This window comes from Scyliorhinus torazame, chromosome 3 (genome assembly GCF_047496885.1).
Source record: "Scyliorhinus torazame isolate Kashiwa2021f chromosome 3, sScyTor2.1, whole genome shotgun sequence".
NCBI lineage: Eukaryota > Metazoa > Chordata > Chondrichthyes > Carcharhiniformes > Scyliorhinidae > Scyliorhinus > Scyliorhinus torazame.
In genome coordinates this window covers 182,145,928-182,163,230 of record NC_092709.1, presented here as the reverse complement: position 1 = coordinate 182,163,230, position 17,303 = coordinate 182,145,928, and the positions used below count along the sequence as shown (strand labels likewise).

The window sequence follows — 17,303 nt, the reverse complement described above, 5'->3', positions numbered from 1 at the left end:
TTTCTCAGCCTCTTCCACAGTAAAAATGGTAATTAATAGGTCTTTCAAATGAAGTCTCTCCAAAAGCTTTCAAAATTCAATCCCTTTAGAAAGGTTTCAGAAACAATGGGTGAGATTCTCCGACCCCCTGCCGGGTCGGAGAATGGCCGGGGGGGCGGCGTGAATCCCGCACCGCCATTCCGACGCCGGCTGCCGGATTCTCCGGCACTGGTTTGTTGGTGGGGGCGGGGATCGCACCGTGCCAGTCGGGGGCTGTTGGCAGTGCCCCCCCCCCCCGGCGATTCTCCGGTCCCTGTTTCCGGCCAGTCCAACTGGCATGGATTAGACCAGGTCCGTATCGGTGGGACCTGGCTTTGAGGGCGGCCTGCGGAGTCCTCGGGGGGCGCGGGGGGATCCAGTCTCCGGTGGGGGGGAAAGGGGAGGGCAACACAGTGGCCTGGCCGGCGATCGGGGCCCACCGATCTGCGGGCAGGCCTGTGCTATGGGGGCACTCTTTCCCTCCGCGCCAGCCTCTGTAAAGCTCCGCCATGGCCAGCGTGGAGAAGAAACCCCCTGATCATGCGCAGGAAACACGCCAGCGGTCCTGCTCATGCGCCAGAACACGCTGGCGCTCGTGCGCATGCGCCAACTTGCGCCGGCCGGCGGAGGCCCTTTGGTGCCGGTTGGCACGGTGCCAAGCACTCCAGCGCCAGCCTAGCCCCCGGAGGTGCTATTCCGAGGAGTATTCCGCAACTTCTGGGCGGCCCGACGCCGGAGTGGTTCACACCACTCCTTGGCGCTGGTATGGCCAGCCCCGCCGGGTCCCAGAGAATCCCGGCCTATATTGTGAAACCTACTTTTATTCTGCTCAATTAAAAATTAACTTCTAAAATCTTCCTTTTCTACAGCACATGTAAGACCATAAGACATAGGAGCAGAATTAGGCCACTCAGCGTATCGGGTCTGCTCCGCCATTCAATTATGGCTGATATTTTCTCATCTCCATTCTCCTGCCTTTTCCCCATAACCCCTGATCCCCTTATTAATCAAGAACCGATCTATCTCTGTCTTAAATACACTCACTGATTTGGCCTCCACAACCTTTGCGGCAAAGAGTTCCATAGATTCACCACCCTCTGGCTGAAGAAATTCCTCCTCATCTCTGTTTTAAAGGATCGTCCCTTTAGTCTGAGATGGTGTCCTCTGGTTCCAGTTTTTCCTACAAGTGGAAACATCCTCTCCACGTCCACTCTATCCAGGCCTCGCATTATCCTGTAAGTTTCAATAAGATCCCCCCTCATCCTTCTAAACTCCAACGAGTACAGACCCAGAGTCCTCAACCGTTCCTCATACGACAAGTTCTTCATACAAAGAAAAAAGAACAAAGAAAATTACAGCACAGGAACAGGCCCTTCGGCCCTCCCAGCCTGCGCCGATCCAGATCCTTTATCTAAACCTGTCTTCTATTTTCCAAGGATCTACTTCCCTCTCTTCCCCGCCCGTTCATATATCTGTCTAGATGCATCTTAAATGATGCTATTGTGCCTGCCTCTACCACCTCCACTGGCAGTGCATTCCAGGCACCCACCACCCTCTGCGTAAAAAACTTTCCACGCACATCTCCCTTAAACTTTCCCCCTCTCACCTTGAAATCATGACCCCTTGTAATTGACACCCCCACTCTTGGAAAAAGCTTGTTGCTATCCACCCTGTCCATACCTCTCATAATTTTGTAGACCTCAATCAGGTCCCCCCTCAACCTCCGTCTTTCCAATGAAAACAATCCTAATCTACTCAACCTTTCTTCATAGCTAGCACCCTCCATACCAGGCAACATCCTGGTGAACCTTCTCTGCACCCTCTCTAAAGCATCCACATCCTTCTGGTAATGTGGCAACCAGAACTGCACGCAGTATTCCAAATGTGGCCTAACCAAAGTCCTATACAACTGTAACATGACCTGCCGACTCTTGTACTCAATACCCCGTCCGATGAGGGCAAGCATGCTGTATGCCTTCTTGACCACTCTATCGACCTGCGTTGCCACCTTCAGGGTACAATGGACCTGAACTCCTAGATCTCTCTGTACATCAATTTTCCCTAGGACTCTTCCATTGACCGTATAGTCCGCTCTTGGATTAGATCTTCCAAAATGCATCACCTCGCATTTGCCTGGATTGAACTCCATCTGCCATTTCTCTGCCCAACTCTCCAATCTATTTATATTTTGCTGTCTTCTCAGACAGTCCTCCTTGCTATCTGCAACTCCACCAATTCCAGGGATCATTCTTGTGAACCTCCACTGGAATCTTTCCAAGGACAGCACATCCTTACTTAGATATGGGGCCCAAAACTGCTCACAATACTCCAAATGAGGTCTGACCAGAGCCTTATAGAGCCTCAGAAGTACATCCTAGGTCTTGCATTCTAGCCTTCTTGACATGAATGTTAACATTGCATTTGCCTTCTTAACTGCCAACTGTACCTGCATGTCAACCTTAAGAGAATCGTGAACAAGTACTCCCAAGTTCCTTTGTGATTCTGATTTCTGTTTTGTGCTCTTGTCGTAGCATAAGCTGCTTCCTTGATGTGCACTCTGATAAAGGAAGGTTCCGACTTGGAGATAGCTTTAACACGTTTATTAAACTATTAACAATTCTCCTACTTGGATTCAACGCTACTGTTAATCCTGCTATAGCTACTCAGACTGATGAACCAGTCTGCTACAATCCATGTGGTGGGAGTGATGTTCAATCAACGCTGTGTCTGTACTCACTGAGAGTCTCCACTGGAAAAAGACTGAGTATGTGTGATGTGTCCTTTTATATGGGTTGGTGTAATGCCCTCCTGTGGTAGTGTCACCTCTGTGTGTATCGTGACTGCCCATTGGTCGTGTCCTATCTTACTGACCTATTGGTTGACTGTCTGTGTGTCATGTCTCTGGTGTTCCCTCTAGTGTCTAGCTAGGTGTAGTGTATGTACATTAACCCGTTGTGTACTTACAGTGATGTATATCACCACATCCCCCCTTTTTCGTGTTACATATTTTATGTATAGTGTTAAAGAAAATTGAACAAACTAGGTAGATAAGTGATACTCTGTACAAGTTAGCATAACAGTGATCATTAAACAATAAGTCCAAATCATATGCATGAGTCCAAAGTTCATTAATGATTATGGTTGAGTGGCTTTCTTGTTCGGTTGGTGAGTTAGTGATGTTGATGGTGGCATTGCATTGTAAACACCATCAGTGTCCCTGTGCTGAAGGAACCAAGAAGTGGTCAAATCACTTTGTTGTCGGATTTGGACTCTTTTTTTCTTTCGATGCTTGTGGTGGTAATTCTTGATGACATCTTTCCTGAAAGACAGGTTGCCTGTTGGTAGTGCAGCAAATGTGAATTGGTAAGATGCATTGTCCTGCCATGGCATGTCATTGTACTGAGCTGAGCAGTAACAGTGTCACTCATTTGCAGAGTTGTACCATGTCGTGCCAGTCGTTGTTCCATAGGTGTTGTTTTTGTCGTGCTTGTTGTCAACGCTGTTGCCTTTGGTACGCTTCTTGCTATTGTCTTTGATGTTGTTGTTGTGGTTGGTTTTGTTGCCGTGTTTGCTGCGCTCAAGGACCGCACTCTGTGGATAATACGAGTCCTTCACACAGTTACTAGTGTCAGCGTGCTTTGTGGCATCTGCTGTTTTCTTGAGCATGCCGTCACTGAGTTCGCGGCGCTCCCCGTCTGGAGTCACGTCCGGCTTACTTGAATCAGCTTTGGCTTGTCGATTCTCCCCGTCTGGAGTCCGTTCTGGCTCACCTGTGTCAGCTGAGGCTTCGTGATGCTCCCTGTCCGGAGTCATTCCAGGTTCATGTAAGTCAGCTGAGGTTTCTCGATGCTCCACGTCCGGAGTCATTTCAGGTTCACTTGAATCTTCTGAAGTTTCGTGATGTTCCCCGTCTGGAGTCAAAACATTCAGGAATGCATTTGCTTGTGGAGAGGCTCAAGCGAATGAGGTTTGAAGTAACGTGGTGTCACCGGAATCACCAGTAGTCTCACTGTGATTGTCGAGTGCCTCTGTACATTCTAGCTGAGGTCTGTCACGTTGCACATCTGGTATGGGAAGTGGGATGCCGTCGTCACTTGTCTCACATACAGTAGGTAGAGCCTCAGTGTCTTCTTGTCGTTCACTTGAGCTGGGTAGACCATCAGAGTCTTCTTCTGGTGGCTCAAAGAATCTAGGTGGACTGTCATAGTCTACTTGCTCTACACTTGAGCGTGATAGACTGCCAGAGTCTTCTTCTTGTTCACTGGAGCATGGCAGACTGTTATAGTCTTTCTGTTGTTCACTTGAGTGTGGCAGACTTGCATTGTGTGCTGCTGGTTGCTCAGAGGAGGTTGCTAGACCCTCATGGTCTTGTTCATGCAAGGACTGCGCCTTGGAGGCTTGCATTGCTTCTATTGTGGAGGCTGTCCACGAGCTCGCTGTGGAGGCTTGTGTCACTCCCTCTGTGGAGTCTTGCAGCATTCCTTGTGTGGAATCGTGCATTGGTCTCTCTGTGGAAACTGTCATCACTTTTTGTTCATGCAAGGACTGCGCTCTGGAGTCTTGCGTTGCTTCTATCGTGGTGTCTGTCCATGAGCTCTCTATGGAGGCTTGTGTCACTCGAGTCACTTCTTGTTCAGGCAAGGACTGTGCTGTGGAGTCTTGCATTGCTTCTATCATGGAGTCTGTCCACGAGCTCGGTGTGGAGGCTTGTGTCACTGGAGTCACTTCTTGTGCGGAGACGTGCAGTTGTCTCGCTGTGAAGTTTCATAGAATTTACAGTGCAGACTTTCATTGCTTTCTCTGTGGAAGCTGGGACCCTTTGTGGTGCGTGGACTACTCTCTGTGTGGAGTCGGGGACCCGTCGCGGTGCGTGGACCACTCTCTGTGTAGCAGCAGGCCGCTCTCTGTGGGCTTGTACCACTCTCTGTCTCTTGGTGTCAGGCTGCAGCATAATCCTGCACTCACGAGTCGGGATGTCATATCTGCTGGGCTGAATATTCCCCAATCTGAAGAACTCGTCGTCGGGGTTGTCAATGTACAACACGTCTAGTTGCGGTTCGGATTTGGTACTGGGGTAGCCTCCCAAGGTGAAAGCTTTGTCTGAGTCGGTGTCTTCCAAGACCATATCATCATGTTTTGTGGCATTTGGCTCGCGATGTCCAAAGAAGAATTCAAGGTCTGAGTCATAGTCTTCAAGGACTGTATCATCTCTTTGGGCGGTGCTAACTGCTTGTTGCAGGGTTCGGCGGAGGTTACTTTCAGTGACTGGTCGAATTTCAGGCATTGTGCTGTCGTTCCAGGTGAAAGAATCTGTTTTTGAGGTTTTACATTTTTTTTTCCGTGTTTTGGGACATTTCCCCTTTAAGTAGGCGTGGTCCGGGGCCTCTGACGTCATGACACTTGCTAGTCGCGCATGCGCAAACGGACCTTCCCGCTTTGTGCGCTCTTCGCGCAGCTGCACATGTGCAGCACCTTTTCCAAGATGGCTGCAGTTCAAAATGGCTGTTCGTTGCTGCAAGCCTACCTCGCGGTGAGTTTTAGCGCCTCTTTTACTTTTTCTTCTTGTATGTTCCTCACAGAATTCTTGGAATTTGTCCAGGACTGCCTGGAAATCGCTCTTGTTTTGCCCCTTTGAGTATTTGAAGGTCTGGAAGGTTTCTGGGTGCTTCTGAACCCGCGATACTAAGCAGAAGCTTTATTTTTCTGCATCCGCCACACCATCTAAGTCGGACGCTACCAGGTAGATCTCGAATCTCTGCCTGAACCAATGTCAGTTTTCACTGAGATTGCCTTGGTACCTGAGCGGTTGTGGCACCGGAATCCCAAACATCATCTTGCCTGGCTGTTGTTGCTGGTTGTCACTGTTCACTGAGTTTTAACTATAGTGATTGAAACAGTTCACCCCTGGAACCATGTTTTGTTATGCTCTTGTCGTAGCATAAGCTGCTTCCTTGATGTGCACTCTGACAAAGGAAGGTTCAGACTTGGAGATAGCTTTAACACGCTTATTAAACTATTAACAATTCACCTACTTGGATTCGACGCTACTGTTAATCCTGCTATAGCTACTCAGACTGACGAACCAGTCTGCTACAATCAACGTGGTGGGTGAGATGTTCAATCAACCCTGTGTCTCACTGAGAGTCTCCACTGGAAAGAGACTGAGCATGTGTGATGTGTCCTTTTATATCGGTTGGTGTAATGCCCTCCTGTGGTAGTGTCACCTCAGTGTGTATCGTGACTGCCCATTGGTCGTGTCCTATCTTACTGACCTATTGGTTGACTGTCTGTGTATCATGTCTCTGGTGTTCCCTCTAGTGTCTAGCTAAGTGTAGTGTATGTACATTAACCCTTTGTGTACTTGTAGTGATGTATATCACCACAATTTCCAAAGTATTTCCCATCAAGAAAATAGTCTGTGCCTAAATTTCTCCTTCCGAAGTGCATAACCGTACACTTTTCCACATTGTATTTCATTTACCACTTCACTGCCCACTCTCCTCGCCTGTCCAAATCCATCTGCAGCCCCCTTGTTTCCTTAATACTACCTGTCCCTCTACAGATCTTTGTATCATGTGCAAACTTAGCAACAGTGCCTTCAGTTCCTTCTTCCAGATCATTAATGTGTATTGTGAAAGCTGTGGTCCCAGCACAGACCCCTGAGGCACACCACTAGTCACCGGCTGCCATCATGAAAAATACCCCTTTATTCTCACTCTCTGCCTTCTGCCAGTCAGCCAATCCTCTATCCATGCCAGGATCTTGCCCTTAACATCATGGGCTCTTAACATATTTAACAGTCTCCTGTGCAGCACCATGTCAAAGGCCTTCTGGGAATCTAAATAAATCACGTCCACTGGTTCTCCTTTGTCTAACTTCCTTGTCTAACTCCTCAAAGAACTCTAACAGATTTGTCAGACATGACCTTCCTTTGACAAAGCAGTGCTGACTCAGTCCAATTTTATCATGCACTTGCAAGTACTTTGCGATCTCATCTTTAATAACAGACTCTAAAATCTTACCAATGACCGAAGTCAGGCTAACCGGACTATAATTTCTTGTCTTCTGCCTCCCTCCCTTCTTAAACAGTGGTGTTACATTAGCCACTGTCCAGTCCTCTGGGACCTTCCTGTCTCCAGTGATTCCTGAAAGATCACCACCAATGTCTCCACAGTTTCCTCAGCTATCTCTTTTAGGACCCTGGGGTGTAGTCCATCCAGTCCAGGTGACTTATCCACCTTTAGTCCTTTCAGTTTCCCCAGAACCTTCTCCTTAGTGATGGCCACTGCACTCACCTCTGCCCCCTGATTCTCCTGGAGCGCTGGCATCCCACACGTGTCTTCCACCGTGAAGACTGATGCAAAGTAATTGTTCAGTCCATCTGCCATTTCTTTGTTTCCTATTATTACTTCTCCAGCCACATTTGTCCAGTGGTCCAATGTCTATTTTTGCCTCTCTCTTCCCTTTTATATATTGAAAGAAACTCTTCCTATCTTCTTTTATATAACTAGCTAGCTTGCACTCATATTTCATCTTTTCTCCCCTTATTGCTATTTTAGTTGTACTCTGCTCACTTCTAAATGATTCCCAATCCTCTGGCTTCCCACTAATCCTTGCCACTTTGTATACTTTTTCTTTTGCTTTTATGCTGTCCTTGACTTCCCTTGTCAACCATGAATGCCATGTCCTGCCCTTAAATTGTTTCCTCCTCCTTGGGATGAATTTCTGCTGTGCCTCCCGAATAACCCCCAAAAACCACTGTCATTACTGTTCCACTGTCTTCCCTGCTAGTCTCCTGTTCAAATCAACTCTGGCCAGCTCCTCCTTCATGCCTTTGTAGTTATCCTTATTTATTTGTAATACCGTTACATCTGACTCCAGCTTCTCCCTCTCAAACTGCAGGGTAAATTCTATCATATTGTGGTCACTGCTCCCTCAGGATTCCTTCACCTTAAGATCCCTAATCAAGTCTGCCTCATTACACATCACCAAATCCAGAATTGCCTGTGCCCTAGTGGGCTCTGTCACAAGCTGCTCCAAAAAAACATCTCTTAGACATTCCACAAATTCCTTTTCTTGGGATCCACTACCAACCTGATTTTCCCAGTCCACCTGCATATTGAAGTTGCCCATGATTATTGTGATATTGCTTTTTTTACATGCTTTCTCCATCTCCTGATTTATTTTCTGCATCCTGACTAGCGCTAGAGGGCCTGTACATAACTCCCATCAGGGTTTTTTACCTTTGTGATTCCTCAACTCTACCCACAGAGATTCTATGCCTTCTGATTCTATATCAGAATGTACTTCAACATAATATTCCAAGACACTTGAAACATTATCAGACAACTGTCCAACTCCATCACTGGTGTAGTCTCTATCGCGCTGCATATTCATGTTTGTTCCAATTTGGAACAAGGTCACTTTAAGAGTTCAATCACATGACATATTGATGATGTTATCGTCCATTTGCGAGGAAAAACAGGCAGTCTATCCTAACAGCTTGTAGAGTAAACACCTTCCAATAAAGTTCTTGTTTTTTTTGTACCTTTGTAGTCTGCAAGCCTATATCGCTGCCTAATCGTCACCCAGATCTGTAACTAATTACACAAATGGTTTAATGTGGCAAATGTGAATATATTTTACCAACGTTTTTTTATTCGTTCTGGGATGTGGGCATCGTCGGCTGGGCCAGATTTTATTTCCCATCCCTAATTGCCCTTTAAGTGGCTTGCTAAGCCATTTCAGAGGTAAAGTTCAACCACATTGCTGTTGGTCCGGAGTCATATGTAGGCCAGCAGATGTCCTTCCCTTCCCTAAAGGTAATTGGTGAACCAGATGGGTTTGAAAATCATGAGACGATAGTCATCATTAGACTTTACATTCCAGATTTTTATTGGATTTAACTTTCAACATTTGCCATGATGGGATTGAAACCCAGCTCCCAGCGCATCACCCTGGGTCTCTGGATTATCAGCAGAGCGATAATATTACTACGCCACTGCCTTCCCATGACAGGGTTAGTATCAGTTTTTAAGTATTCACACCTGTCTTACACAAATGCTTTTCAAAAAGGGAGGTAGAGAGAAAACAAGGAACTATAGACCAGTGAGCCCAACGTCAGTAGTAGGGAAGTTGCAAGAGTCCATTATCAAGGATTTCACAGCACAGCATTTGGAAAGCAGCAGTCTATCAGACAAAGTCAGATATTAATCTATCTCTGTTTTAAAGACACTCAGTGATTTGGCCTCCACAGCCAAGCAAAGAGTTCATCAGATTCACGACCCTCTGGCTGCAGAAATTCATAACTGACATCACTTAACGCAGCATGCGCAGGCATCAAACCTAAGAATGGAGATCCAAATCTATTTTTCCTGCTAACATGCATAATATCCAAAGGAGTCCTTGAATACTGCTGACAAAGATAATGGGTATGATCCAACGGCCGCATTGCACCTGGCGTAGATCCATGCATGCCGGTTAGATCACAGGAGAGGTCGGAATCCAACCCGTGCTGGCAATGGCCAGTTTGCAGTCTTACCAGCCTGCTGCTATTGACGGGTTCTCGATCCTACCTGGATGTGGTGGGACACCAATTATCACCAATTAAGGGCAATCTCTATCTCATTAACGAGATGGACCAGTCCTAACAGCACCTGGGTGGTCTCCCAGGCCATTGGAGACCCCTGGGTGGTCAGGGACAGGGGAAGATGGCACCCTGACACGCTCTCTGGCACCTGGGCACCTTGTCACTGCCATCCTGGCACAGCTACAGTTCCTTGGTGGCACTGACAGGCTGGAATGGCATTGCCAGGGTGCCAGTGCTATGTGCCTGGGTGCCAGGGTGGTACTGCCAATGAAAGGGATGAATTAGGAGGTTATGAAGGGTGGGTGGTTGAAGGGCAGTTATGAGAGGGCCTCCTAAATATTGGGTGTGGGGGGGAAAGGATAATGCCCATATGTGTTGGGTGACATTGCCCATGGGTAGGGGATGTGGTGGACCATCAAGCTCACTTAGAAATCGGGGCACCCTTTCAAAATGATGGCCTGATCTCTGAGGAGCCAGCCTTGTCGGTGAGTTCAGCTCCCCACTGCTGAAAACATTTCTAATTATGAGCTCGACTGGAGGGGAACTCCCCAAAGCTCAAAAAAAATGACTAAATGTGGTTAAATGGTGGTGTGGATCTCATCAACAAAGGTGATGGGAAACAGCCAGCCAAACCCACCCGAAATGACACTTAGGAACGTTTCCATAAAATCGCACCCAATATTTGCCTCGGCATGCATTGTGTAGAGAATTGATGTATGTATACACTCAGCTCTTTAAAAAAAGAAAGAATAACAATAACAGAAAAAAGAACAAAGTAGAGAAAATGGAAAAAGAATGATGAACAAAAGAATATAAAAATGAACGAAGTTCTGACATTATTATAAATAATGGTCTTGTTCCCACTTGCAGGTTGCCATTGCTGAAAGAATTTGACTTTATCACCAGGTATCACCAAGTCTTATATAAATCAGTTCAGTGAACATTATATTTCATGTATTGTGTCTTACCTTGGGCAATGTTAATGCCAGTTTGCATACAGGAGTGTATTGCTGTTTATCCACCATGTGATAGGCCCCATCCCATTGCTGGGTTAATTCTTCTTTGGTTATTTTGTAAAATATTGCCATCCCTTTGTAGTGAGGAGAGCAGTAGTTGCCAAATTCATCCACTTCAGTCAGTTTAAGTTCCAGTCTGGCTTTCCGCTGAGAGTGGAATATTAATGGATATTCTTGAATCATGTCTTGATCATTACCTAAACAAAGATGTAAAGAAAACATTACGTGAATTTTTTGATTGGCAGTGATCTCATCAATGCTTATTTTGGGTACCACCAAGACAACTCAACTTAGGCGCAGCCTTGGTCAAAATATGGATGAAAAAGCTGAATTCCAGAGGTGAGGCGGCAATGACTGTCTTTGACATCAAGGCAGCATTTGACTGAGTGAGGCATCAAAGAGCCCAGAGGAAAAGCTGAAGTCAATGGAAAACCAAAGGAAAACTAGCACAAAGGAAGACGTCTCTGGTTGCTGGTTGTTGGAGGCCAATCATCTCACCCTTGTGACATCGCTGCAGGAGTTCCTCAAGATTAATTTCCCAGGCCCAACCATCTTCAGCTGCTTTATCAATGACCTTCCCTCCACCGTAAGTCAGAGTGACCTTCACTGCTGATCGCACAATGTTCAGTTCCATTTACAAGTCCTAAGATACAGAAGCAATCCATGTACACATGCAGCAAGATTTGGGAAACAGTGTAGCTTGGGTTGAGAAGTGGGAAGTAATGTTTGTGTCAAACCACTGTCAAGCCATGAAATCCCCTTTACATTTAATGCCAGCATCAACATCCTATGTGTCACCATCAACTGGATCAGCCACATAAATACTGTGACTCCAAGAGCAGGTCAAAGGTTGGGAATTCTGTTACAACTAACTCATTGTCTGACTCCGAAAAGCCTGTCCACCATCTACAAAGCACAAGTCAGGAGTTGGATGGAATACTCTCGATTTTCCTGGATGAGTGCCACTCCAACAACACTCAAGAAGCTTGACAGTATTCAGAAAGGAATTGTACACTTGACCACACTCCATCAAGCATCTTAAAAATCCATTGCCTTCTCTTCAAGCACCATATCATTGACAAGATGCAATGCAGCCACTTGTCAAGACCTCTTTGATAGCTTCTCCCAAACTCATGGTCTCTATCTCGTGAAAAGACAAAGGTACCAAGCAGGTGGAAACACCTGCATGTTTTTCTCCAAGTCATCCTGACTTGAAAAAAATTTGTAATTTCTTCATTATTGCTGAATCAAAATCCTGGAACTCTCTAAGTAACAACATCATGGAAATACATTCACCACACGGACAGTGGTGATTCAATTCATTCTGAATTCTGAAATGGTTGTTAAGTCCAATGTGAAATCTACAGGCTCTTCCAAATGCAGGCCTGTTAATGTTCAACGTATTGGGTAGATGGATGGTTTGGAGGTCTGGGTCTCCCTCCAATGCCTCGACTTGGCCTGCGCTCTTTGCCAGCGTAAGCTCTTGGTCCTTCCCGAATGAGCCTTTTCTGATTTTGTCGGTCTTAAGAGCAAATCGGGATGGCAATGAATGCTGGTCTTGCCTGCGATGCCCACATTCCATGAATGAATAAATTAAAATTACTTCTTCTTAAAAATATTTTTCGATATATGTGACTAATTGCATTAATCACATATTACAGTATCTCTGACCATGCTGGTGCACAAAGTAAACCACATTTTCACTGAAACATTTAATTTATTTGGTGTAGTCAGCTTCAAATTGTTTTGAAAATACATTTTGAACTTGTAGTTTAATGGAGTGAAATAAAAGGTATTGTAGAAATCATTATAGAGCTACCTCCTTGTGCTTTGATGGCATTATTGCTTTTTGCAGAACATTCAGTAGTAGTCCAGAGAAGATAAAGTGCCCATCAAGTTTTTTATTGTTTTGTACTTTTGTTGTTTCTTTCAGTTGTCACAACAACTATTAAGCATTTGCAAATTGCACACAACCAAATTTTACCCCATCTGCATTTCGACAAATTCAGTTATGTCCAATGGAATTTGCCTGAAGTATTTTTATACCAATGATCAAGGACAAGAAAACAAACAAGTGCAAAACAATGGTGGGAGTATTTTACAGACCTTCTGCCAGCAAAGGCTTAGTGGAAATGTTTGTCTGTGCAGATCCGAGTGATCTAGCAAAATAAAAATGTGGTAATACATGTAAATTATAATTTTAATGAAGATTGGAAGATAAGCAAGCTTTGGAGCAAAGAAAATAGATTTAATGAATATCTTCAATTCCAATCGTTCAGCTCTGCCACCTGAAGGAAAACAGCAGACTGTAAATTCACACAAGCCCCAGAAGAACAGGCCAGGGAAACTTGCATATTTAGAATAGACTGACCATTCCAGTAAGAGTGCATCAGCAGTGCCAGCTTGAATCTGCCAGGAAAATGTCGAACCTACTTGCCTCTCCAACAGAGGAAAGGTAGCCCAGGAAAGACCCAGAAAAAAGGACCACTTTTTGTAACTTCATCACCCAATGGCAGCTTTTTGGAATTTTCTAAGAACCTTGAATATAAAGAATTTTGTGGTCTCTCCTGGGCCTCAGTGGGACCGATGCCAGCTTTCAGCAGGCATGAGTTTCAGTGGCATGTTGGCAAGACTTGCACCCTTGACATAAGAAGAGCAGAAGCTTTGGGTACGATTCACCAGGAAAATTGACTCCGAGTGCCGGGTGAACACAGTGCCTGGATATTTAAATGAGCTTCGTGGCTCATTTAAATATTGTTCTCTTTTGGCATGATCCAGGTCGCACCGGGTGCCACAAGTCAAGTGACTTGCACAAGGTTTTGCGCCCTGCGCGGAGCCCGTTTTGGGGCTCAACCGCAATTTATCAGGTGCGACGCGGTGGGAAAATCAGCTTTTTGGTTTTGTTTCACACCAGAATTTCTCCCAGTCAAAATAAGGTTTGTCTCATCTTCCAATTCCAGAGAGAACATAGAACATAGAACATAGAACAATACAGCGCAGTACAGGCCCTTCGGCCCACGATGTTGCACCGAAACAAAAGCCATCTAACCTACACTATGCCATTATCATCCATATGTTTATCCAATAAACTTTTAAATGCCCTCAATGTTGGCGAGTTCACTACTGTAGCAGGTAGGGCATTCCACGGCCTCACTACTCTTTGCGTAAAGAACCTACCTCTGACCTCTGTCCTATATCTATTACCCCTCAGTTTAAAGTTATGTCCCCTCGTGCCAGCCATATCCATCCGCGGGAGAAGGCTCTCACTGTCCACCCTATCCAACCCCCTGATCATTTTGTATGCCTCTATTAAGTCTCCTCTTAACCTTCTTCTCTCCAACGAAAACAACCTCAAGTCCATCAGCCTTTCCTCATAAGATTTTCCCTCCATACCAGGCAATATCCTGGTAAATCTCCTCTGCACCCGCTCCATTAATTAAAAATCTTAAGAGAAGATCTTTAATTTTGATTGAAATTTTGTGGCCCATACTTTCTGCTTGACAAAGGGAGAATTCTTGGTACAATCATTTTTAAAAAAAATATTTAGTGTACCCAATTAATTTTTTCCAATTAAGGGGCAATTTAGCGGGCCAATGCACCTAGCTTGCACAGCTTTGGGTCGTGGGGGCAAAACCCATGCAAACACGGGGAGAATGTGCAAACTCTACACGGGCAGTGACCCAGAGCCGGGATCGAACTGGGATTTTGGCGCCGTGAGGCAGCAATGCTAACCACTGCGCCACCGTGCTGCCCGGATAGTACAATAATGAGAGTCATTCAGCAATGGAGTAGATTGGGACAGTGACCAAGGCAATGATGAATTCACCAACAGGCTTGAAGAGGAAAAAAGGTTACAATTCGATCATTAATCAAGGTTTGGGCTTAGAAAAGGATAATTGTGACATAAAAAGGAAGCGACTAATCTTAACATAGTGCAAGAGATTGCTAAAAAGCAGAAGCAGAACACTGCTGTTTCAGTTCCGAAGGATACAGGTTCAGATGTTAACGAGTCCACTTTCTCCACAGATGATAACTTACTTGTGTATTTTCAGCATTTGTTTTGCTTTTGTTTATAGAAAATTTGTAATCAATAGATTAATAGAATATATTTCAGAAAGTAATTTATAGCTAAAGGGCAAAATTCTCCGACCCCCCCCCGCCAGGTCGGAGAATCCCTGGGGGGGGCGGCGCGAATCCCGCCCCGCCGCTGGCTGTCGTATTCTCCGGCGGCGTTTTTCGGGTGGGGGCGGGATTCACGCCACGCCGATCGGGGGCTGTTGACAGCGACCCCCTCCCGGCAATTCTCTGGGCCCCGAAGGGCCGAGCGGCCGTCCGTTTTTGGCCAGTCCCGCGTGGGTTACACATGGTCCCACATGGCGGGACCTGGCAGGTAAGCCGGCAGGGGGCAGTCTTCAGGGGGGCGTGGGGGCATCCGACTCTGGGGGCCCCCATGGTGGCCTGGTCCGCGATCGAGGCCTGTGCTGTGGGGGCACTCTTTCCTTCTGCGCTGGCCCCTGTAGGGCTCCGCCATGGCCGGCGTGGAGAAGAGAACCACCCGCGCATGCGCCAAAATTCACCTGCCGGTCTGCGCATGCGCGGAACCATGCCGGCCCTTCGGCGCATGTGCGAACTCGTGCAGCCCCTTCGTCGCTGGCTGGAGTGCCGCCAACCCCTCAGGCGTCCATCTAGCCCCTGAAAGTATGGAGAATTCCCGCCCAATTAAGGGCAGGAGATGGGAGGTCCAATAAGAGGGCCAGCAGTACTCCATGGACATCAGCCCCGCTGGCAGAAATGGGTGAAATTGAGGCAGGCAAAGATGTCACAAAATGGCGGCACTCTCAGAAACCTACTTAATATTTGAAAAAATGGAAGACTCACAACTCACAAATCTGTCAGTGTGGAGGAGGAAACCACTCTGTAGGAATGTCTATGACCTCTGCAGTGACTTGTGCACTTTTGTGATGCATTCATGGGGCATTCATAGAAGGCATCAATGGTTGTCACACCTACAGCCAGGCAGCTGCCTCCAAGCTGCTGTTGGCCTCCTGACTTACTGGGGGCTAGTTTGACACTGAAAAAGTCCCAACAGTATCATCAACTTCCCCACAGTTGACTCCTTAAATAGCCTCATTGGCTACCTGCCACTGTTAGTTATTGGATCCACCTCCAACAAGATTACTCAGAAGTGGAAACAGGCCAGGGAGCTGGCCTGATGCGCAAGTTCTAAATTTTGCGTACATCCCACCTCCTGACGTGCGTTCATGGGGCAGAGAAGAATTTTACTTTTATGTTGGAACATTGTGAAAACCAAGTCAATAATGTTGGGCAACAGGGGCCTCAACTGACAGCTAGAGAGCCACTTAGATCCACCATCACCTCTTTTAGGGAAATCTCACCACATAGGGGCAGCACGGTAGCCTTGTGGATAGCACAATTGCTTCACAGCCCCAGGGTCCCAGGTTCGATTCCGGCTTGGGTCACTGTCTGTGCGGAGTCTGCACATCCTCCCCGTGTGTGCGTGGGTTTCCTCCGGGTGCTCCGGTTTCCTCCCACAGTCCAAAGATGTGCAGGTTAGGTGGATTGGCCATGATAGATTGCCCTTAGTGTCCAAAAGTGCCCTTAGTGTTGGGTGGGGTTACTGGGTTATGGGGATAGGGTAGAAGTGTGGACCTTGGATGGGGTGCTCTTTCCAAGGGCCGGTGAAGACTCGATGGGCCGGATGGCCTCCTTCTGCACTGTAAATTCTATTAAATCTATTCCATGCTACTCAGGCACATAACAGGCCAGAAACAGATCTTCCCTGGGTACAAGGACCCCAGGAGTAAAGCTCCTGCCTGCTATGACCAATCAGCCAATCAGAGACCAGCAACTCTGTACTCAGCAGTATCATCGGGGATATGGTGGTTGCTGCCGGTACAACCCACCAGCTGAGTCCTCAGATTGTTACTGGATCCCAGATCAATAATGAGTTATGTCGGGAGGGGGCCTGCAGAAAGGGAGTTGCAGGTGAAGTGTTTGTGGTTGGGGGAGGGGGAGAGGCAGCAGGGGTAGAGAGTGGCTCCCAGCTGGCACCTCTCTTTCCGATGCCAGATCCCTCAATCAGTCAGTGCTTATCTTTGACCTAGGAATCCCCCAGCAAATACACCAGAGTCATTCATCGCATTAAATCCAAGACATGCTGCTACAATTGGTTTATATTACAATATAAACTTTACCATTTATATCAAGGGAAGCTCTTTAAGGGAAGTTGCAAGCAGAACCTGGTATTTCTGTAAAATGGTGGGACATTTTGGCACCAGTGGCCCACTCGAGGAAGAATCCGAAAATTGGAAGCTCTATGCGGAAAGATGTCATTACTATATTGTCGCGACCCCCGAAAGGGGTGAAACTTTTATAACATCCGATTCCCATCTGACAAATATTTTAAATTTATTGACACCTGATGAATACAAAGGAATCAACAACATGCTAAAAACAGTCATGAAAATCAGTAATATGATAAAAGCATTTACAAGAAACCAAAAAAAACCCACACCAGCTCTCAAGCCAGCACACATCCACCACCATCTCCGGCCCCAACGGTAGCCCCACATTGATGGAAAGGTCCCCAACGAGAAACACAGACCGGAAAAGGATACACCAGGGCAGGGCACGGTGTGTGAGAGAGAAAACACCCCTCC

The 17,303-nt window shown here is 46.5% G+C and overlaps 1 protein-coding gene across 1 annotated transcript in view; it reads right to left on the bottom strand.

The window, feature by feature from the left end:
- dthd1 (death domain containing 1) overlaps window positions 1–17,303 on the bottom strand; it is a 60,521-nt gene that overhangs the window by 12,250 nt on the left and 30,968 nt on the right. The window contains exon 8 of the mRNA XM_072496550.1: window positions 10,576–10,820. Within this exon, the coding sequence (XP_072352651.1) occupies window positions 10,576–10,820 (245 nt within the window). The remainder of the gene's footprint in view (window positions 1–10,575; window positions 10,821–17,303) is intronic.